We start from the raw sequence: 22,839 nt of genomic DNA, 5'->3' as shown, positions 1-22,839 counted from the left end.
AACTTGGAACACATTCATCGAGATTAGCTGTTTGACTGGAGAATAAAAATTGGACGAGATATCTGTTATTACAACGAGATCTTGAACGCTTTAGCCTTATGATAAATATACTTTGTTTTTACATTTCCCTTGGAAAGTTTTCACGAGTTCCACGAATCTTGCTCCATTTAGATATAGGAAGGCCATTAACAGTGCGTCATCCCAATATAAGCCAAGCTGAAACAATTCAAACCACCCATGTTTTGCAATTCAATTTCGATAGATCACTTCTCTATTTTCTATTCATAAGGGCATTCCGATATCCTTTTCAGATCTCATCTTGAACCATCCATCCACTCCATGGTAGTATAAAATCCAGTGTTGGCTATGAAATTAATGTCTTTAGTTTCCAATTTCGCATGGTTGTTTGATTGTCACAGTTTAATTTCAGTTATATAGTTTGGTCCTAAAGAGAACATTTGCATTGGATCGTTTCACGATGAACCACAGATACATTTAAATATGTGCAGACGCAGACAATGGCGAAAGTGTGGCTTGGATGAATGCACCCTAAAAAAAAAAAACACCTGTCTTTCAGATTGAATGGTGTGCATGCACTTTGATTTATTTCGGGGATTTTTTTGATTTGGTAATCAAATCGACGCCAGGTTGCTCCCTTCTTCTGAAACGCCTTTTGAATAGCAATGAAATCACAATAAGAACACTTGTAAGCCATCAATATCATTGAGTGAAATAAAACCAACGAACCGTATCTTAAGACTTCAGTGCCCCACAAAAAAAGATTATTGCTTCGTGTAAGAATTTGTCACCCTTTTTCGAATAAATACAAGAAAATATGGGATCTTACTGAAGACAATTATATTGCTAAGCAATCACAATTTTTAAATAAATTGTGAAAATCCAAGCTTTGAGAAAATTAGTATGAATGCAAGAATGTAACGCAACCTTGATCCTGGTTTATGTTGTCGCTGGACAGAAACCTACGCATAGGATAGTGGGACAAAAATGATATGCAATGTCATGTTTTGACAAAAGCTTAGGCTAGCAATCAAACACGCTTTCAACTTCATAGAACTGGTCTCTAATGGCCTCAAAAGCAAGTCGATTGAATCCTGCTCAAGTTCAAAGTCATGCATTTAAGCGAAGTGGATCAAGGGGGCAATCCCATTACTCTTATCGTTGTTCCAGTCCTTGTGCTTCCCCATGTTCCATGGCTGGCATCCCCCAACATCTTTGACAACTCCCATCCCGACAGGTTGTATGTATACTGGCTTGTCTGCATTTCATTTTCAAACCGACATACAATTCAGCAAGTAGGAAATAGAGCTCTATCGAGAGAAGCGTCAGTCGCCCCAGGCAGGTAAGATTTTGTGCTGAATACGTTGGGCTTGTCCGACAAGTGAGCCATAAAAAAAGCGAAAGGAATGTATTGTTTTCAAGTCGTTTATGAGCATAAGAATAATCAATGGTTTCATGTGAAAGTTCATTTCTGGCATCAAATGCCATCGCATACCCCCACACACATTGTGAGGGCTTGGCTTGGTGAAACAAAAACAATCAAATTTTGTCATTTCTCTGCTTAGAGCTATACTTGGGAAAAGTATGGGAGGGATAAAGTGCATACATAAGACCTGAACAATGGCCTACCCAACCCCACCCCCATGCTCCCAAAATGTAGTATTTATGTTTGCGAACGCATAAAATTGGTTATTGTGGTCCCCAGATTTGACTTGCAAGTTAAGTGAAGCGATGTAATTTTCTCGAAACTGGTTGTTGGCTTTTCAATTTTCTTCCTCCTCCTCCTCCTCTTTTCCATGTTCCTCCATTCGCCTCAAACGACAAGAACCACACAAAGCCATTTCGTTTTCAAGATGAAGCAACCGCACCACTAACCTCAATTTCGCCAACCAAACACTCACCAGAGCCTAGACAACCAGCCACTTTTTTTCCTGCCATTGTCCTTTCAAATAGGGCACAAATCGGAAAATACACACGAGATAAGGTCAGTCCAGCCTTTTCTGAGCCATGCATCCACACCCACAGCCACAGCCACGCGTGCTCTTATTCAGATAAGCTTTTTGAATTAGGTAAATACGAGAACCAACAAACCAGAGCGAGATCAACTTTGGCTGTGCCCAATTTATGCAGCACGATCCGTCTTTCCATTTCAATGCCAATCGAGGTGCTGGGTGGGATATGTAGATCGATGGGAAAGCCCTCTGACAGTTTCCGAATTCAAGGCCATTGGTCCACCACGTTTTGTGGTCCATACAAAAGATGCTGGTGGCACCTAACCAACCAACCAACCATCCAACCCAAACCAGCAAGCGTTCTTGCTTCTTCTCGTCTGGCCAATTTATACACCCGAGAACTTGGAAAGTGGCAATTTCAAAACCATAACTTACCCTCATTTGTTTTACACCATTATGGCTGGAGACGGGTGGCGATTTGAGCTCGCTCAAATGGGGCGCGGTTTTTTTTATTGTTAGCTTACCTACAATGTAAGGAACATAGAGAAGGTAATCAGGCAAGTGTCCTAGGGTGATAATTGGCACAGAGGCCTTTCTTGACACTGTAATTACTGAGTGTACTGTCAGTAAATTTCTTCCCCGACGCACTTTCTCCCTCACGACATTCCGTGAAAACCTTGTTCTTTTGTCGTTTTTATTACTTGGAGCTCAACTGAATCAAACCGTTACGTCCAAGTGCAATTGACTAGATTCTTCCAGTGAGAACTTCAAATCTAGTATCGGCATGAAAAGCTTCTTTAAAACCATATCCGGTTGTCACGGAAGTGAAGTCTTGACGACTCTATGGGTCCAATTGATTGTTTGTACGGAGCATTTGAGAGAGAAAATCATCCACCTCCTTCATCAATAGTACGCCCAAACCATTATCGTCGCGGTAATTGCCACATAAATGGGCTTCCTTTTATCGGAAAACATGCTGCTAGCTCGATCGAACACGAGCCTCAGTCAAACATTCACAAGTAAACGCCAAGAGGGTTTCCACAATCAAGCGAGCAAACCCAATCATGTCGAGGCATGTCAAATTTGGCCACCCTGACTTTTTTTCATATTCGGAAAATTTATGGTAGAAAAGAGAAACCCTGACTGGGCTTTGACATCATGTCAAAGCTGATCTGACTTTCGGCGAATGAAAGGGACTGGAAATGAGCACGAAAATGGCCAACCAATACCTGCCATGATCTGATGTGTGTTTTGAAGGCTGAGGGTGTGTTTAGCTCGGAAGATAACAACCGAGTGTGTATCCAGGGAAATCAAGATTGTGTTTGCTGTCTGACAGAAAGGTAGGAAGCTCGCTTTCCGAGAACACAGCATGTCGGTCGAGTTCAATCATATCACGAGTTCTCATTAAAGTCTTGACAACATGCAAGAAGGCAAGGAAGCAAAGAGCCCTTTTGGTGCAGTTCTTGCTGTTCTTGCTACCTTGGGAGCCTCTCAATTGTTGCTCGATGTGAGTTCAAAGAGGTCTGATTGGCGTCAAAAAGTTACACTTTGACGGTACTATTAACTTTCAGCAGCAAAATCTACTTGACTCTTTATTGGGGAGACCTTTCAAGGCGAGTATTTACGTCACAAGTATTGAAGGCACTTCCTGTGACCATGCCAGCCTTCACCACTAGATGAAGCTTATTTCGGTAGCAATGAGGAATTCACCACCTTCATTATGGCTAATTGGCTCTACAAAGTAAGACCATCATTTACATTGTACTTACATTGGTATTAGGTATGTTTAGACTATGCTCTCAAGACTTTTGATGACACCTTTGGATGTCAAAAAGAGCGAGAACATTTTCTTATTTAAAAAAAAATCAACAATCCGTCATGAAAAAAAAACCAATGCATTGACTAAAACCAAAGAAATTCTAACGTAAAAATAAATTTTCAACTAGACTCTTCTTTAAGGTTAGTTTTACTCATAAAAGAAAAATTTTCATGAACTTGGATTGATCTTTTGCTTCACTCAAGCCTGTGTGATGGCCAATATTGATGAAAATACGGCTCATATAGGTACATATGTATGTTCTTGAAGTTTAAATCGAATGTATAACCAAGGTCAAATATGAGTTTAGTTGAATTAATTTTTGACTTCAACGTTCACTTTGTTTGCATAACTCTGTGTTCTTTTATGAGAATTAACTTTTATGGCAAATTAAGAAAGTTTGCTTTGCGCCATTCTGAGATCAAAAAGTGTCGTTAAGGCCTCCGTAGAGCAAAGTTAAAACATCCCTAATAGCAATTGAAGTGTCGAGAGGAGAAGGCTAACCGTTTTGCAATATGAATCAAAGTGGCTTGCACAATTCCGCCAGATTGTTCACAAAATGGTTTTAGATTTTGACAGACCAGTTTAAAAGGCTTTGAAGGAATCTGTTTTTGAAGTCTGATGCCTCCCTTAAAAAGGCTGCATGTTCCTTACAATAATTCGAGTCAAACCAGAGAATTCTCAATATGGGGCTGATCATTTTTATTTACATTGTTTCCGACAAAAGAAATGTATTTTTTGTTTTATTTCCTAGAACCCCTGAGCAACTTCATGAGGTTTAAAGATGAAAATGACCCTGTCCAGCAATAATACCAAGCTCAAAAGCAAAACCATTTTTCAAACTTGAATAAGCACCGGTATTGTATATGTCATACCATTGAGTGGCACCAAGTGTAAGTGGAACCACAAATGAGTCAATCAAGTATCGTTCTTTTATCTAATTGCCATTCTAGTTCTAACAAATGGAGCTGGGTTTGTATTCAATTGATACAATAAATGAAGCTACACGAGCGCTCCCAATGTGGTTCACTGGCATCAATCGGAATGTACGTAATATTCAGGCTTCGGAAAAAAAACATTGTTTACAGATTTTTTTAATTTAGTTTTTGTCGACCCAATTTATTTTCCTAAATGCATTCAAATTCAAAGAGAAATAGCATGTCAAATGCTACCCAGTATGGGGATAATATAGTTGGATTTTTAGACATGTCAAACATTTTGCAACAGTGAGATAATAGTAAGCTCATTTACAAATTTCCGAGCAAAGTTTCTAAAATTCGAGACAGAGACAAGAAAGAAGCCAATGTCCAGAATGTTTTTGCGGACTTTCTCACCGCCACTTGGAACGGAATGCCCAGCACTTAAAAATTAAGCTTGATTTTCATATAATATCTGATCGACCAACGAATTACAGAACAGAAGGCAAATCTGGTTAGCCCTTGAAAATAGGGTTAATCAGGTATTTTGATCAAAAAAATTGTCCAAGTCTGGCTTAAAGGATGTTACTGGATCAACACCTACATACTCCCTATGAATAGTAGAGGGAAGTAAATTGAATAATGAAGGAGCCCGAGAAAGAAGAGAGTTAGACTTCATGGTTCACTTCTTACTAGCCTGTTTTCTTGAGGGTGTCCTCGAAGCTCATATTAAGCCAGTAAGGTTACTGCAATTGACCCTGACACTCGGGAAACCGGGGTTGGGACAAACCTCATGAATACTTTTGAAAACGCACAATATGAGACACCTTCTTTTTATAAACGATTTTGATCTTCCGATTGACGATTTTGATACCTCATGCCTTTCGTACTTTCTCTGAATATTATAGAGTCCCAACCTTTCAAGCCTTTCCTAATAAGAAAGCTCCCTCATACCTTCAATGTTTCTGGTGGATTCTCTTTGGACCTGCTCAGAATTTTGCAAACCTGCCGAAGTTTGCTGTTCTATTTCAAGTCTCAAGATCAAGATTTTTCTGTTAACTGTCTTGTAATTAGTACTTTTTTTCAGGATCTAGGCTATTCATTTATGGAGTCTTATAATTCGACAGTTTTTGGCTCATGCTTTTCGAAATCCGGAGAGTGAAACGAAACTTCTTGAAATTTGTGTCATTGGTTTCATTTGTTAGCATGTCTTTCTTGCTAGAGTTCGACACAATTTTCCTCGCGTGAAATATGTCTTTGGATTTAAATAATGTTTCCTGCTTTTAGGTGAATTTTTTAGTGATTAACTTTATCCCCTAAAATAGTTTTCCCCGAGTCTTGATAGTTTCACTTTTGAAGCATTATTCAATACCCAAATAGATTATTTGCCAGGGTCGGGAAAAATGTGTTTAGATCAGCATTTAAGGAAGAAAACAAAATACGATCATAAGAGAAGAGAATATTTAGTTAATGAAATTAACCGACGGCTGGGCCAGCTCCTTCCTAAAACCGAAAGGAATTGTATTTTGAATATTATCAAAATCATTCAATACATTTGATTTCATCGCAGAAATCAAGGTGGAAAATCGGGCCTATCTTTAGGCGAAATAAGATTATCTCACTGTTTAGGGCATCTATGAATCTCGGAGTCAACCTCTCATATCTTGCCCAGATATGGCGCAGGAGGGATGAGATTCTTGTGACTTAGTAAAGCTTGACAAGCCTTCTTGGACATGGTGTTTTGTGTCCCTCATCGCAATTGGGCATGTCGAGTGAAGGAAATTCAAGGAAAAATGTGTCCGGCTCCCTGATTTTGGGCATTTTGGGGAGGGAGAACTAAGACAAATATCACAGTCACTCGCACCATCCGCAGATTGAATTTTCAATAATCGAGCAAAAGTCAACATATTTGGTATAACTCGGCGAACGCACTCTCAAATTGGCTCGATGCCACAATGCTATTTGCTTAGGCAAGCAGGTAAACTGATATAAATGTCAAAGTTCAATACATGCACAGTGCGATTTGGCTGGGCATGTTGTCTTCGATTTTACTCCATGGAATAACGTCAGTTGTTCATGAACTTGACAAGCCCTATAGGTACGAAAAGGGATTGTGTCCTTCGAATATCATTTTCACCCTTAAGCTTTGAACGTATTCAGAAGAGCACTTGTATGAACATACATTTGGGATTGCTTGTCAAAGGCAAGTGCAGTTCCATATCCAACGTCATTTTCCTAGCTTACTTGAAAGTTTGGACTGGAAATTTGAGGCGGGCGAGGGAATTCCCCATAAGCAAGAAGGAAAAAGTCACATAAAACACACTTCGGAGACAAAACTTTCAATGTTTACATAGTCGGTTAAATTTGGCCTTATTTGATTGCCTGTTCAAACGGTAGGGGCAAAAATTATTCTTTCTTGCCACACCTAAGAGGCTGTTGTGAATGAAATACTACAAATACTAGTATTTCCAGTATTTCATTCGCAACTGCCTCTTAGATAATCAAATGCTATGCCAAACAATTGATATGGATTACCACGTCAGAAGCAACGAAATTACCAGTACCGAAATTACAGTAATTCGTTCCCTTGTTTCGAAAAAAGAACTGTAATCCCATTACAACTAAAAATTGTAAATGTAACGACCCAGAAAAACCAAAAATTACTCGTTACTCGTTTCTTTTTTCACGCTCCTGAGGGGTATTTAATTTTTCACTTCTCCCATGGCAACTGAAGAAACTTGAAGCTTTCAGCCAATCTTAACAGAAATTACCATTTTTTCCATTTTCATATGCCAGTATCCTAAAGAAATGCTCAGGGCTGAAAATTATGCTTGCTTTTAACCCTTCAAATCCTCTGTAGTGAACCGGAAAGGCAACTTTTTAGCTTGAAGGACCTCAGCCAGGGCTCCCATCTTTAGCAAAAAGAGGGTACAGAAATAAAGGTCTTTCATTGAGATATTCTAATCATAGTCACAAAGGGTCGGAAAAATAACTGGTTTTGGCGTCAATAGTAACATTCCAGATGGTTGCCAAAACTAGTTTTCCTTACAATAGTAACTCTTCACGTTAAATCGTGTTCAGATATCTTCTCACACTCAAATCTCTAATCTGGATTTGCTACTCGACGGCAAGCAAGTCATGTTTCCATATATATATAACTAGCTTGCATGTTTACGAGCTTTCATAATCACATACATATTTTTGAAATAAAATTCTGATGGGTCAAACCATGAAGATACTCATATTTGGACACGAATTATGTCTTCAAACAAATTTAGTTGCATATAGGGCATAATTTTTGCTGTTTGTGCATATTTTGACTTAGGTGGCGGCGAAAAAAAAAAGTCTCATTTTTGCAACAAAAGGAGAAAGTGTAACTCAGTGAGCCTAGAGCCAGCGCAAATAAGACAATAATCCTTCATATGGCATGGATTTTAATCCCGCTGCTGGAAGGTAACATTTTTTATAGGAAAATATGTGTTGAAGTGGTTGATGTAATACAGAGTAAAAGAGAGAGGTCCGGGGCGTGATTCTCCATTCCGACCTTTCAGAACAGAACTTTTCCATGCTAATCATACCACTGGGAAAGAGTCAATCTCATACTAAACTGGTTATCAAACTGGCTATACCTGATTAGCCATGGAAAAAATAGGTAATGGGATGTCCAGACTGAATTCGCATCTCAAGGCTTGTCCCTAAAAACATCCCTGGTGCCCACCAATGAGAAATGCCAACATTCTAGTAATTGGGGTATGGTCAAGATGGATCGTTGGCAATTTGTTATTTTGATTGTCGACGCCACTGCTCATACTTTTGGCATGCTTTTCTTCTTTTGCGTATTTTCATATAAAAACGGCGTGTTGAAGTATAGTTTAACCGCCCCTACTTATACTGCAGTTGCCCCTATTCTAAGTTGGATCTTTTTCTGTCTTTTTGTCAATGTAACGGAAACTCTTGGATTAGACATGGGTCGTTTAATTGGCCCAAACAGTGACGAGGACTTGTTATTGCTTTGAAAGTGGAAAGTCAAATATCTAACAATGATTGATTACATCTAAAGCTAATATAACCATTAATGTCATTTATTGCATTTTAAAAAAACAGTAACACAAGTCTATCTTTAGCCTCCCCCAATACGTATGTCGGAGTTTTTATACCACCATTCAGTTCATTGAACTTGCAATCTTGAGAAATTATACTCGTTTGATTTCCATGACATTCTGATGTGTCGTGAACAGATTTACTTGTTTCAGGATTGGAAATTCAATCCCAATGGGTCTCCTGAAGATGAAAAGAAATGACCAGAGTGTGGTCGCTGCGGTGCCTTAGAGTCAAGCGATCAGTTGCAAAAAATGGCAGGTCGAATTCAGAGGGCCGCCAGGGCAGGGCGTACAAAGTGGAAAGCAAGCCCAAGCCCTGTGCTCTCCCTTTTTCTACCTAAGACTTTGAAGGGTTTCGCCAAAAGCAATCAAACCGTCATAGATTATCATGAGTCAACATAATTAAAAAATTGAATCACCTCCCCCACTGCCCTTTGACTTTCTGATGACAATGTCACAAAGCGCCGTCTAACGTGTAGAACTTAAACCACTTTTCGGGTAGGATAAGAATACGCCCTCTCCTTTCTCTAACGCAACACGTCGTTGTTTTCACCCAACCTATCATCTCCGGTTCCGTTGATTTACAGGTCTCGAATTATTGAGATACTTTTGCTTTGACACTTTATGGACGTCTAATACAGCTAATTCTCTTAGAATAAGGGGTGTAAGGTATGATTGCAACAACTTGACACCCTAATCAGCCATCGAACATTCCGCTTTTGCTTCATACAGCTTGCTCTTTGGAGTGGCACTTTGCTCGAGTTAGCGTTTTCAAAAACAGACACTAAAGACAGGTAAGCAGACTTAAGGAGGGACTTTACTTGGTTCTAGTTATGAACAAATTGAGGAGCAAAATAATGCCAATTCACAATCTTGAATGCCATAGTTTGCCCCAAGAGACCCACAAAAACCATAAGTGCTGTCATGTAATGAGTCTGTGGTCGGTTGGGTTGAATACATGGTTGAAAACTAGCTCAAGTTTTTTGCTCGAAAAGAACATGGATTTCCCGTGAATGAATTAAGCGTAGATTTGGGTTGAAAGAAACTTTGAAAAACCTCAGACTTCCATTTGCGGTTGCATCTTATCCAAGGCAGTATTCCGATCCTTGACCTAAATCTCGGGCCATTTTAATTATTTCTTGATTTTTTTACAAGAACATTGGCGCCATCGCCATTGTTTGCGTCGTTTTTTACATTGATAAGAGACAATTACAACGGCTTAACGAATTTTGGTCAGGGGCATTGTTTTGTGTCAACTTCATACCATTGTTTAGAAATGAATGTTGGTAAAATCGGCTTTCAATACAAACGTCATAGTACCTTTTTAATCCGTTATGGCACTTGTCTTTTGTGGGATTTGGAAACAACCTTGTTTCATCGCATTTCCATAACATGTCTTCTTCATCTTTAAGCTAATGCCTTAGGGATTCCATTTATGAGTAATCCAAGAGATTGTATTCATCAATGAACCTTGTGTTGTAACTAACTTTTGTCTCATAGAATTAAAATTAAGGATTTTGGATCAACTTACACCAAACTTCCAACGGATTTAATCTGAGTGGTACACCAATGTGAATAGAGAAATAGATGCATTTACTTGGATTGGCCGAGTGTTGAAGATCCTTTAGGAACTGAAATTTACTCACCTTGAGCACCATCAAGGTCGTCATTATGAAATCCTTCCCCCTCAAAGTCTACAGGTCGATGAACAGGCTCCACATAGTCTTTGCCACAGGTCAGAATTGCTAATTATGAAGCGATGAAATCACAGATTTCTGGGCACTGAAAAGGGCCTAAAAACCAGGAAGACAAACGTCTGCATAGAAACCAAGTTCAAACCTATTGCATGTTCCTGGAACACACCGCCATGTGCAACTCTATTGTGATGCACGTAGATAGACCGTCAAATAGCGGATTGGGAACATGTGCCAGGAATCCCTACAACTGGCTTCTTCAATGTCACTTGATTAGAGCGTGCTTATGTTGCCATCCAAAAAAGCGAAATGCGGAAGATGCATTCTACAGCGACAGTGTGGATAGAACAAGAACATGTAGAAACAGGGACCGTGAACCAGCTTCCAGCTCAATCGGCCTGCTCTTCGTGATAGCAACTCAGAGGCATTTTTCGAATTAAAGTAATAGAATAAGAAAAGTAGATCTCTTCAATTAAAGGTAGGTCATTTTCTTATTGCTTACTTGTAAAGAGGTTCGTTTCAAAGTTATGCTGTCAAAAGTTTATGTAGCTTACCAAGAGAGAAAAGTTCTTCTATTCAACCAGATCTTGTGGTCGTAAGAAGTGCTTATTTCGAATAAAGTGAACGGTTTAGAAGATAAGACTTTTTGTTTCTGTTTGCGTTCCACATCTCTAGAAATACGTGGATTGAAATTTGCAAATTAAAACCAAGTGTGTATTTGCGGGCATACTGATACCCTGAACATGGTAAAGGGATCAAACCATCATCTACATAGGTCTGGTAGGGAATTCCGTAATTTTCATGGGGTTTTTCGCAATGGTGGCTCCAAAACAGTCGGCAGTTTTCAAATTGAAACAAATGTATGTTACGCTGTTACGCTTGCAGTGGTTCAAATGATGAATGATCAGGGATGGGAAGTATCGTGATTACAATAAAAATACATTTGAATTTATACCTATAAGTAAATCAAACAATGGCCATAAGATAACAAAGCGTAAAAAGTTGAGGCTGAAAACGGTATAATTCTATTAAAATGATAATCTTTTGGCAGTTTTGAGTTGATTAAGAACTTTCCTTTATAATTGAAGAGAAAACAATCACCTGACGTCATTCTATGGAGTAAAACTATAAACAACATACCCAGGCAACCTGCAATGTGGATATTTTTAATTTGTCCCCTACTAAGGCAATTATGTTTGCCGGCCTCTTGAAGCGATTGGTTTGGTGATGCTGAGCCATGATGTTAGTGCAGTCACAGAGTTGCACCAAAAAAGGACCACTTTCGAGCATTGTAACACAACTTCACCCGAATATTGAAAATTCGTTTGGATCATGGTGCTAGTTGGCTGTGATGTTTGTCTAATTTCTCCTCCCACAAAATGTCCCAGATCAGGGTGCCTCATTACATTTTTCCTTGAATTTTTTTTTCTCCACATATCTAATTGTGGCTTAATATTTGTCGCATTTTCTGCATATGAATACATAACTACTTGCTTGAAATTGCAATTGATCGAATTATGTTTATTATAATCATGATTGAGCCTTTTTCCGAGTTCAATCCTTCTTTTCTTACGTTGAAAATGGTTTTTTTTTGTCAATATTCAATGTTGTCAATTACAGTGTCTATTTATTGGCGAGGTTTACAATTGCCAAAAAAACGATTGATTGATTTTACTACTCTCCAAATCTGAAAGATTGACGATGCACAAAACGAAGTATATAATCAACTTTGCCCATTAACGTTGCTTGCTTGCCGAGGGGCTTGACGTTCACATCACGGCACCCAAAAAGGCAATGATATCTTCATTCACCCCAATCGTCAAACTTAAGACCTACGGGGTCGCTAAATTTGGGAACACGTATGAGTAAGATTAGTTCGCCAAATAGCTCTTTCTTTCGACTGATATTGCAATTGAACTGTACATTCAAGGGTTAGCAAAGCCAATTCAAGAATCTCGTTAGCAGATCAAAAGTTTCACCAACTTCACTTTTTTACATGTCATCCTGTATATCTATCAAACTCCATGTTTACAGCCTTGCAGATGTCTTTTTCTCTGCCGTGGTTGGACTAACCTTGCAAAATGGAGAGAAAATTGTGTTCCCAAAACTTGGACTTTGTTAACAGTTCTCATCTGTAATGTAAGTGTGGGAAAAATAACTTCTCTTTTTGGCAAGCACTCTAGGCTTGGTAGAGTTCTTGACACAAGCATGCTAGTAGCTGTGTTATAATTCTGGTGTTCTAGCTCTGAAAATGGCACTCCATCATTTCTATATAGGTACACAAGGTTCGCAAAGGTAGTGAGAGACAAAAAGACAGTTGACTTATGTTGCTCAACAATGATTACCAATCGTTTTATGAATGACTCTATTTTAGTTGATTTACCTTAATCAGAGCCTCGTTCCATTAAAAAGGACATTTTTTTGATAGATCAGGAAAGATTGACAGCCACTTTCCGTATCAGTGGCTTCAGTTTAGTTTCAGGGGATCCTGAACATCAAGCCTAGTTAATATGGACAAGGAAAGATTTTGTACTGAAAACGGCCTTGTTTGTCCAAATTCGGTTCATGGTTACTTAGCTTGGATTGAAACATCGCGTCACGAAAGCGAGTTGAACAAGCATCCTAATATCATAGCAAAGCAGCAAATATCCCGTGGCCGATTATTTGTCAAGTGTTTTTTTTTGAAAAGTAGTCCAATATTCAATGTAGTATTGAGGCCCTGAAATGTTGACTTATTTAGAGTGAAAAGTTTTCACCTCAGTGGATTGATTCGAGATATCTTAGAATGAAAGTAAACGATTCAAAAGCATCTTGTTTCTAGTGATTGTGTCTTGTACGTATGGGTAACAAGCACATCTTTCGCCATGGTCATAACAACGACACCAAATGGGTGGCATTACCTTCCCTAAGCATAAGGTACATTTTTAAAGCTTGTCTTTGTGCCCAGAACAACGCGGTGGTCTGTTCTTGACAAATTGTGCTGGCTGCACAGGATTGGATGTGGTCAAAAAGAAAATGCTCTCCATTCCGTCATCACGATGGTGGTAGCGCTTCACAAAAAAGAGCCATTTTACATTCATCATAGTCGTCATTACATCGCCAGATTCAGTTTGGGGCCTCCAATCAGCTTCCAACCGAGATCAAATGCCCGCTTATTCATTAGCTGGCATGAAACAATTTTTTGCTCTAGCATTATTGAGATCGTGTTCGTCTTAAGAACTTGATAACAACAATAGACGTGTCCATCTGACACGATCCAAGATTCAAATCCTCTTTGACAGGGACCACCTTTCTTCGCATGATTTGTTTTTGATTTTCCTAACGCTCGCTCTCTTTGCATTGAACTTCGCAATCAAAATAGTGTACATACAATACTTGTACAGTATGTAGGTACGTCGATCTTAATATATCACTTGAACGCATTCCCAGGTGTCTTACCGTAATATGTTTCCGGTCGGACAACTGATGAGACGATTGAAGATCCTTCTATTAGGCCTAAATGTGACGTTTTTGATGGAAATCGACATCTCACGATCTCCAGATACCGACAACCTGTTGTGTGTGGAGACACTCCTGAGCAATGAATGGTCGGCCGTGGTGGACTCGCCGAAAATGGCCCGAGCCGCCATTCACTCGTCGCCTTATTGGGGTTCAATGCAAATCACTGCCAAATGGAATCTTCACTGGACTATGGCTCCTATCGTCCCACTCACTTCTTGAATCCAAATCAACGCCCAGGGAGGGAGGGAGTGTCTTCGGTATCTTCATAAAATGGACTCGGCTCTCACGTGCAGTATTCAGTTTTGAACTCTCACAAACGGATTGGATTCTCTCAATGCTATTTGGGGGGAATTCCAGATTGAACCGACATTTGAACACTTGTTCAAGCCTTGTTGTGACTCCGAGCTCGAATTAGGCAACATTGAAAATGACGATGATGGCTCTTAGTGCACTTAAAAAGGAGGGAGAGGAGGGGAGAGGAATGGGAAAGGCCATAATCTAATCAGATGTCATGGGCTCGATCTCACCAAGAGCCCTTCAGTTTTGAAACGAAAGGCCGGCATTGCCCCACTGATCCTCCCCTCGCCGACGATGGAAAACACATGGATGGCATGAATATTTCAAGGAGGTCCGATGGGAGACCCATGTCCAAAAATTGCCGGTTACCGTACCTACAACCCGAGGAATGTGGATGGCATTCCAGGAACAGCACTGACCCCCCCGGGTTGTTGTTATGATTGGCATGCTCTAATTGTCATTTGCTAGGGCCGATCTTGAGGCTTGACAAAGAGCAACTAGAGTAATCGCGAGGACTTGCTTTCCTTTCCTCTTTCTGTTCTTGTTCTTGTTCCTTTACTCGCTCGATGGGCCGTTCCTCGTCCTCTACCGACTCCTAACTTGCAATGACTAATCATGCCAACGCGGCTTTATTGTTGGGCATTAGTCACTCATAGAGGGCTGTGATGGAGAGCCTCGTTTTTTGGGATATTTGATTATTACATTCGTGTTATACTTCGTGTTGGTTTCTGGAATATCGACTGACTGATGCTTATTAAGCTATTGGGACAATTGAGACCAAATGAAGCTCGGATTTGGGCTATTGGACGTATGCATCAATTAGCCCTCTAATTGTGCTGAAAACCTAATAAACAATTGGGTCATGGAGGAACCGCAAGCCATGGTTCCATAAGTTTCAAGGTAAAAAGTTGCTTGGTCAAGGTGACGAGATATGTCTAAACCAGAGTCACCGACATTTTTAACGGGTTTGAGTGACAACGGGTTTTAGATCGGGCTTCAAACTTTAGTAACAGATCAACCACTACATTCCAATGTTGTTATAAGAAGTGCATTTTGATACATTTTGCAACAACGTAAAAAATCTACATTACACAAAAAAATCAATGCTTAGCGCGAGCATACATATAAACATAGAAAAGATTGAGAGCTGTCGTTTTTCATAGTCCAAATCACACTAAAGTAAGTCCCTTGTTAAATGAAGGCAGTGTATAAAGATGTTTACTTCCTCAACTCAAGTGGGACAAGCCCAGTTAAATTACTATTAAAGAAAAAAAAAACTCTTTTGACTTTGTGCTCCCTGGAACAATAATAGAGCATAGGATTTCAAATGTCTTTTTCGAAAGGCAGCAGCCAAACCAAGATCAAATAATCAACGCTATCGGGCAAACGTGGCAAACTTTAGGAATATTAAAGAGAGATTAATGTTATTGAGCGGGCTCTGGTAAAACTTAGCTCTTCATTTCGGTCGGACCTGTCTTCGACAGCCTTTGCGTGTTCTTGATTCAGAGTTTGCGTCAAAATCTTCATGAAACGGGTTCAAAACAGTTCGAGGAAATACTTTATATCTTGTCCCCCCCTCCCAATCATCTTCCAGTGCCTTTTCATCGTGTCACCCAAAAAACCAATCGATCTCTCACCATGATTAGCACCCGAGGAAGCACTCTCGCTCTGAGATTTGAGCATTGAGTACTAACGCATGTGTCAACCAATATCTTCTTGACTGACTTTCCTTGAGCCAAGGCTCGGAGGCAAGAAAGTGTCTCACATTCCCAATGATGTAACAATTGGAAGATGATCTCCTCCCTCCGGCATCAACCACCAACCATCAACTACCAACTACCAACTCTTGAGATGAATGACTCGGAGGAATGCCCTGCTCCCAATTCCTTGGACCTGGATCCAAAAGTCACGAGAAATGGAGGACCTGAATGTGAAGTTGAACCTGATTTGGCAGCGGGAAACCGAGATAAAAGACACAACCGGAGACGCCCGGAAAACGGATCCTCCCGTACCGTTGGTTTCAGATGACCTCCAGAGGTTATGTGACCGAATTCCATTGAGAGGCCTGAAATGCCCTGAGGGAGCAGAGCTCGATGTCTCCATTCTTGAGCCATTGTACCACTTCTGGGTATCGATTTTTTCGTGTCTCCAGTCGAAACGTTAAGTATGCATAATGATTACACATGAATATAGCCTATACTGCGTGTGCGCAGCTAGTCAGCCTCCTAGTCTCATTAATTCAAGAGCCACTTGCACGGGCTCTTTGTGAAAAGAAGACATTCGCTTTAATCAGGGGACTAAACGGGAGCCTTGACTTCTCAACCAAGGAGCCTTCGTTTTTTTTTTCTTCATCTCGCTTTCTCTCACTCGTCTGTGGTGAGTGAGTGGTGGCCTTTTTCAGTACAAAAGGCCATTCAAAGGCTTGTACCCGACCCTTAAAGTACAAGAACCTTTGAACACCATGAATCGATAATCCAGGGCGTTGTTGATTGACTATACTTTCGTCGGTGACTCACAACAAAACTGGGTCGTCAATTCAACACTTGCGTTAATAGCACTACCTTAACTACATGGGAAAGTCCCTAAATTGACTCAGATTCGTATTTTAGAGGATCATAGGTCGAAGCCCTCGAGAAGCAAAGGACGCTTACCTGTGTCTGAAGGGCGTGACCGGGTCATAAGCCGCCAAATTGGGGCTTTTTGGGATCACGATCCGTGGCAAAGACAACACTGCCATTCCTCGCCGCGTTCTTCTAGGTTGGTCCGAATCGTAGTATTCAAACGAAGCACTCGAGTGAAGAGAGTCTTGAGAAGCTGCTGAGTCAAACTAATGGGACGACCAAGTGAGAAGTGAGGGTTCCGGCATTTTTGAGGCACCTTCCGATTTCGACTGGTTCGGGCTCAGGGTGTCTCAGACTCACAGGACTGAACCAACCTCCCTGAGAAGGGTTTCTTAAGCCCAGGGGAGGACAAAGGACAAGTGTGGTAAGAGGCTGAATAGTCTCATAAGAAAAGGATGCCTAGTTGAAGCTCAATGACGCTTGAAAGCGGCCTCCACTAAAATGCAAAAAAACTGGGCTCCAACCTTGTTCAGAAATGGAGAAGGAACAATTACGCTAGAGGGGCCTTACAGAAAAAACGGTTCCATGAGAATGAGGAAGCTATTTGGACAACTCAGGCTCAATGGTGAGTGGTTATTTTGGGAACGAAATATTGAAGCCCCTTGGAATACTTGTGGGGTTGGTCTTTACAAATGCCATTAACCCTTAGTAACAAGAACAAATACTCATTTTGCTAAAATAGGTTCAATGACTCGAAAAGATTGTGGTCAAATCCTGCCCACGATCCCATTAAATCTTATTCTGTTACGTACGAGCTACTTTTTTGTAGGTTTGATGATGTAGGCATGCACTAGTAATCGAATAAAATGTTACCAAATATGGTTGTGGCAGCTTGGCCTTGTGCAGCACTCTTGTATAGTTCTCTACTAAGAGCATCATCAAATCTGCTAAATAAATCTGTCCAAGACTGGGTTCAATTAATCTAAAAGGCTGCCCAGAAAGGCAAATATGTCAACATACGAGAAAGTTTCAACTTCCAAGAAGAGGCAACTTATTCCAGCAAACTCCGTTCCCAAAGGTGATTGAACCATCCCTACCAAATTAATGACATCAATACAAATTAGAGTCCGACCAATCCCATAGACCATCGACACAGAGAGCAATTCTGGTTCACATTGGACCGTGTGTAGAACATAGTGTGTTCCATGGGGAATCATCTCGCATTTTTGGTCACAGCTTCAAGATTGAAATTACTTCAGAAATCTTGAGCATGGTTTGCGGCCCAAAAAATAAGATGCAATTGATTGTTCTCGTGCATTTGTCAAATGATCCATCATGCGATCTTGCACTAGAAAATCTGTGAAAGTTTGCTCCGTCGAGAAAAACACACAATCAACTTAGTTTTCGGACACCGCTGCAATTATCCCTGCATTAAAATGCTATTTTCTCGACCAATCAAAAAGGGCGATTTACTCTTTTGCTTCGTGCGTCACACTTTTAGCAAAGTGGAGAATGGTGCAGATTAGGATTGAGAGATTGAAACGGGAACACAAATAAAGACAAGGAAAAACACCACCACACAACGAGGGCGATTTTCAAACACACGCCCATTTGAATTTTTCAACCTGGATGGAAATAGTCAAACACATCGAAATATTTTTTTGTTGCTCAGTCAAAGCAATTGTAATATTTAGATATCATTGCATGAAACATTCCTTATTCAAGTTGAATCTAATTAACACAAAACGTTAAAAAAGTATGGAGCACTCATAGTTTTTCATCATACTTTTTGAGCTCAAATTCAGTGATGATTCATGAAGCTATGGCATTAGATGAGTTTCAAGAATTTAGTTTTCATCAGTTTTAGCCCCCAAAGGCCACCTTTTTTACTTCTACTCCAATGCTCAAAATACCTACCAAATAACACGAACTTGCAATTTCCAGCGCTCAAGAGTGCTCTTTGTGTGGGATATTTACCTCAAAAACATTACAAAAGTACTAAATCAGAGCAGCAGTATTTACAATTATGAAGTGCCTTTATCTGGAACTCATTCTTGAAGGTGTATTCTGACCTCTGAACTCAAAACAAACAAACATGATTTTCAAATCGTGATTCTTATTTAGAAATAAGTAAGTGACGCAGTTTTATGTCAACTTTTCACTATCCTGATGGGGTTTTAATATTTTAATGTTGATTGAAGATAAGCCGGACTTGCCTTGAGCCTAGGGCGGCAGGACCAACAGAAAGTGAAACTCTCGTGGATGTTAACCTTCTTTTGAAGGTCAGAAACGTCTCGACGAACAAGAAGAAGCCTTGATGGTTAAACAATTTTCCAAAGGCCCCAAGTTTCATGAGGGTTCCCTAATCAAATTAATTGAGACCTGAGAGCGCGCCGCAAACTGCGGTTCCCTGCAGTGCCATCCATGGAACTTGAGACCCGATCAAAGTTTGGTATTAAATTACCTCCTCACCCCGGAGGATTCAATTTCAATGCCAGATCAAGGACGAGACACTAATAAAGAGGCCCTTAAAAGACGATGATACAACCCAAGGCGTGAGAAAGACCCTTTCTCGGGCTAGAACACTCTGCGTAAATCTGGTCTCATCAGCCCCGGATACTGGGGCGTCTAATTTAGTATCAAATTGAACTCAGTCCTTCTTTTTCTCTCGGAAAGAGGTTCCCTGAACTTTTTCAAGGGAACTCCTTCATCCTCATTTCTTGAAAGAAATTCCAAATCCCCCTCGGCAATCAATTGTTTCGTTTTACTTTGCTTCGTTCACGGTTCATATATTCCATGATGTCATTCCTCAGCTCAATCTACCAAAGCTATACACGTACTGTTTCCAGTTCCGGTTGGACCCCCCTTCCCCATAGAAAGTTCTTTGTTTGAGCGGGGAAAAATGGACAGACCCCGGAAAGGAATCTTTTGCCACCTCCGTTCCATCGTTTTCATGATCAAAGTCTGCATTTGATTCATTCATTGTCAGGCTGGCTGGAGGACAGTTTGTGTGCCTCCATTAATCAGTGGCAGAATGAAGTTGGAAGCGGTATCGAATATCTGTCAGATAATCAAATCAAAATTTAGCCTAGAGGAATACAAGAATGGATGCGCTTCGAGTAGATTTCGTCCAAAATTCTGCTTTCGGGCTCGAAATTGGTGGCTTTGTACAGGTTTCATGGTTTTTAAAAGGGAAAAATCTAGGGTATTTTCAGAAAGGGTACGAAGGCTTTTTTTTGGTAAAAGGCACATACGACGTAGTGAACAGTATGTCTTTGTCATGCGTAAATTTTACAATTCCTGGAGGACTGTCCTTCAATCAATCAAACGAGGATGATTTATCTATTTAACAAATACTGGTCGTGAAGGTAAGTAAGAAAACGTAAATTAATTGAAGCTTTTTCCAGTTTTTGCAAACACTGTGGGATAACAGTACTTCTGCTCATCGGCGAGGTGTTAAATAATCAAAAAGGATTATATTTTCCGATAAGCCTGGAAAATTTTGAATCGAAGCCTCCAATGATTAAAACATCGTTGAGCATGGTCGTTGTCGATGAAAGAAGTGTCACATTGTCATCGATCCTGTGTCGATAAAATGAGCTTCAATCGCTTGAAAAATGAAGGAACTGAGCTCACTCTAGCTATTCCTCGAATATGTTCCATGTGCTTTGAAACTTGGCAAGAAGAAGGAAGGTTCCACCATTTCCATTTGTTTGGAACCTACTCACCTCACCAGGTTTTGCGTTACTTTGATCATATCGAGGATAGAGTGGCAAAGTGCAAGCTCAGCCCATATTTTCAAATAGAAATCCAGAAATCCCACAAGTGAAGAAGCCCCTCAGATTTGGGAGACAACTTCTCCAATAACAATGACGCATGAAACTCATTCGCACGATTTGATGAGCGACCTTTTTTTGTCTCAAGACCCTTCATGTTGGCAGGGTAATTCAGGCAATACAAATTCACTTTTTGTTCTTCCTTGGAAGTGAACAAAGAAGTTCCATCGCTGACGTCACTAGTGCTATAAGACCAGAGCAAAATGGAATCATTCAGTGCAAATCACTGGCAAAGGTGGATTCTTTTCTGATTTGTTATTGCATCATTTGTATCTCATGCGTGGTGAATTGAATAGTACGAGTACAAAAAAGCGCCACTCAACAAAGGATGCCTTTGATGCTTGTAAGAGCGTCGTAGACAGAAAAACTTATTCTTCGTATACGCAAGTAGTACACTTTATGTTAGTTGGGTTCCCTTGGGCAAAACCCCAAAGGACAGTGTCAAGACCTTATCAGAACTTGCCTAGAAGTAATATTTTCCATATTTTCACCCATCCCCAAGCCAAGACTGCCCAAGTTGTAGGTGCAATTTTCCAATTGAAATGAAGCAGATGTGGATACAGTATTGTTGTAGCTGGCCGTGGCATCACATATTGGTGTAAGAGACATTGCACCTCTTTGATAAGCTCCACCCTCCATAGTGCTAATATATGGTTCCTTCTCCAAAGTACATAAAACATGTCGGATAGAGTGGATCCAAGTGACGGGGGGGGGGGGGATTTGGCTTCGGCTTCGCCGCCCCAAAAAATGCCGGAAGAGGATGGTCTGTATCGAAAAAGTGTTGAAAGTAAGGATAGATACTCCCAAGTCTCTTGAAGCTTAGCTCCAAGCACATCCTTGTGTTCTTGTGGTTCCCAAACTTGGACTTAACTTGGCGAAAGCTACTATTTCTGTTCCATACCGTACAGAATAAGATTTGCATTCTTTTTTGCAGAGTGTCCAAAGTTTAGAATCCACTTACAAGGTCTGCGTTTTTCCTTAAGCCGGTGCGAAAAAAAAATTAACAAGAAGGAAATTGACGACCGATACAAACTCAATTATCGACACTTGACAACGAACCGCTGCTTGATGAATGAAGCTCCCTCGCCTTCCATAGGCGTTGGCTGAGGGCAGTTTCAACGAATTGGCACTTTCACCACTACCCAGATCCCGGAAACTTCGGGTGGATGACATACCCCGCACTGGCAACGTCCGAATTTTGCCGCTTCTCTCCGGGCAAGAGGCCACTGGCCCACTGTCCACCCGTGTTGGACGCGACCGCCGCCGATTGGCTTTGCTTCACCATGCGGCGCCTTCGAAGAAACAATGGGAGAGACACTGTTACTGGGCGAGACTGCCCACTCGAGGTCCCACTCCCGGGGATCAGAGTCCCCGAGGAGGAGCCCCACCCTCCATGGAATCAGTGTTATCCTTGGCCTTCCGAATGTCCACCTTGAGGTGAGTGGGAGATTTGAATTCTTGCTGGACCGGAGGAGATCCGGATTCCGGGAACACAAACACCTCGGAAGGTGGTTGTTGGATGGCTCGCCTGCTCCGTCATTGCTAGGGCTCCGGGGATCCGTGGGATGTGGGCATTTGCAGGTCTTGGCAAGATGACTGGCACTGAATTTTTTGTCCTCCATTGTGTCTTGGAGCAAATACTTCACCATTTTTTCCTGACTGATCAAAAGATCCTTTGAATGTTCAATGGCATGCCCAATGAGCAAGTTCTGTCATGATTGGGAATGGATCGGAAGCGCCCCAAGAAATGATCCCCCCCCCCTCTCTCGCCTTTGGGCTGTATTTTGACTCATGGACCAAGTAAGAGGAACAGATGGAGCTCATTCTTAATCCGTCATTAACTGACATCTTTTCTATGACATGCCATCCGTGGTACTGTTCGAATGAACGCTCTCCTTGTGTATGACTACAAATACATATGTTGTGTTCTTGACTGATGTTGGTTGAACCCTGGAGTAATTTGCCTCCGTTTCCTTAACCTTCAGCTAATAATGTCGTATTGGGGAGCCAAAGAAGGAAAAGCTCACACGAATCTGATGCTTGCTTCTCGAGGTACGGCTTCACGCTAGATCTGAGCTAGTATTTCTGTGTGAATACAGGACTCCAGGGTAATAGGTGTACGTATGTAGTCGGACTTGTGTAGTGGT

General features: G+C 40.8%; 1 protein-coding gene across 4 annotated transcripts in view; it reads right to left on the bottom strand.

Annotated features, from left to right (window-relative positions):
* LOC131876885 (cAMP-specific 3',5'-cyclic phosphodiesterase 4C-like) overlaps nt 1-22,839 on the bottom strand; it is an 86,164-nt gene that overhangs the window by 47,031 nt on the left and 16,294 nt on the right. The window contains exons 1-2 of one of the 4 annotated variants that reach the window (XM_059222412.1): nt 21,752-21,880; nt 16,947-17,122 (exon numbers count right to left, since the gene is read on the bottom strand). The exons of 1 other annotated variant lie outside the window; for it this stretch is intronic. In XM_059222412.1, coding sequence (XP_059078395.1) covers nt 16,947-17,122; nt 21,752-21,865 — 290 coding nt within the window. In that variant the 5' untranslated portion in view covers nt 21,866-21,880. Of the gene's footprint in view, nt 1-13,935; nt 14,296-16,946; nt 17,123-21,751; nt 21,881-22,839 lie in introns of those variants that run through there. 2 more of the 4 variants (XM_059222408.1, XM_059222413.1) reach the window with 2 other exon arrangements.

The sequence above is a fragment of the Tigriopus californicus genome, chromosome 2, assembly GCF_007210705.1.
Source record: "Tigriopus californicus strain San Diego chromosome 2, Tcal_SD_v2.1, whole genome shotgun sequence".
Taxonomy (NCBI): Eukaryota; Metazoa; Arthropoda; class Copepoda; order Harpacticoida; family Harpacticidae; genus Tigriopus; species Tigriopus californicus.
The sequence above is the reverse complement of the archived record's forward strand: the minus strand, read 5'-3'. Positions and strand labels throughout refer to the sequence as shown.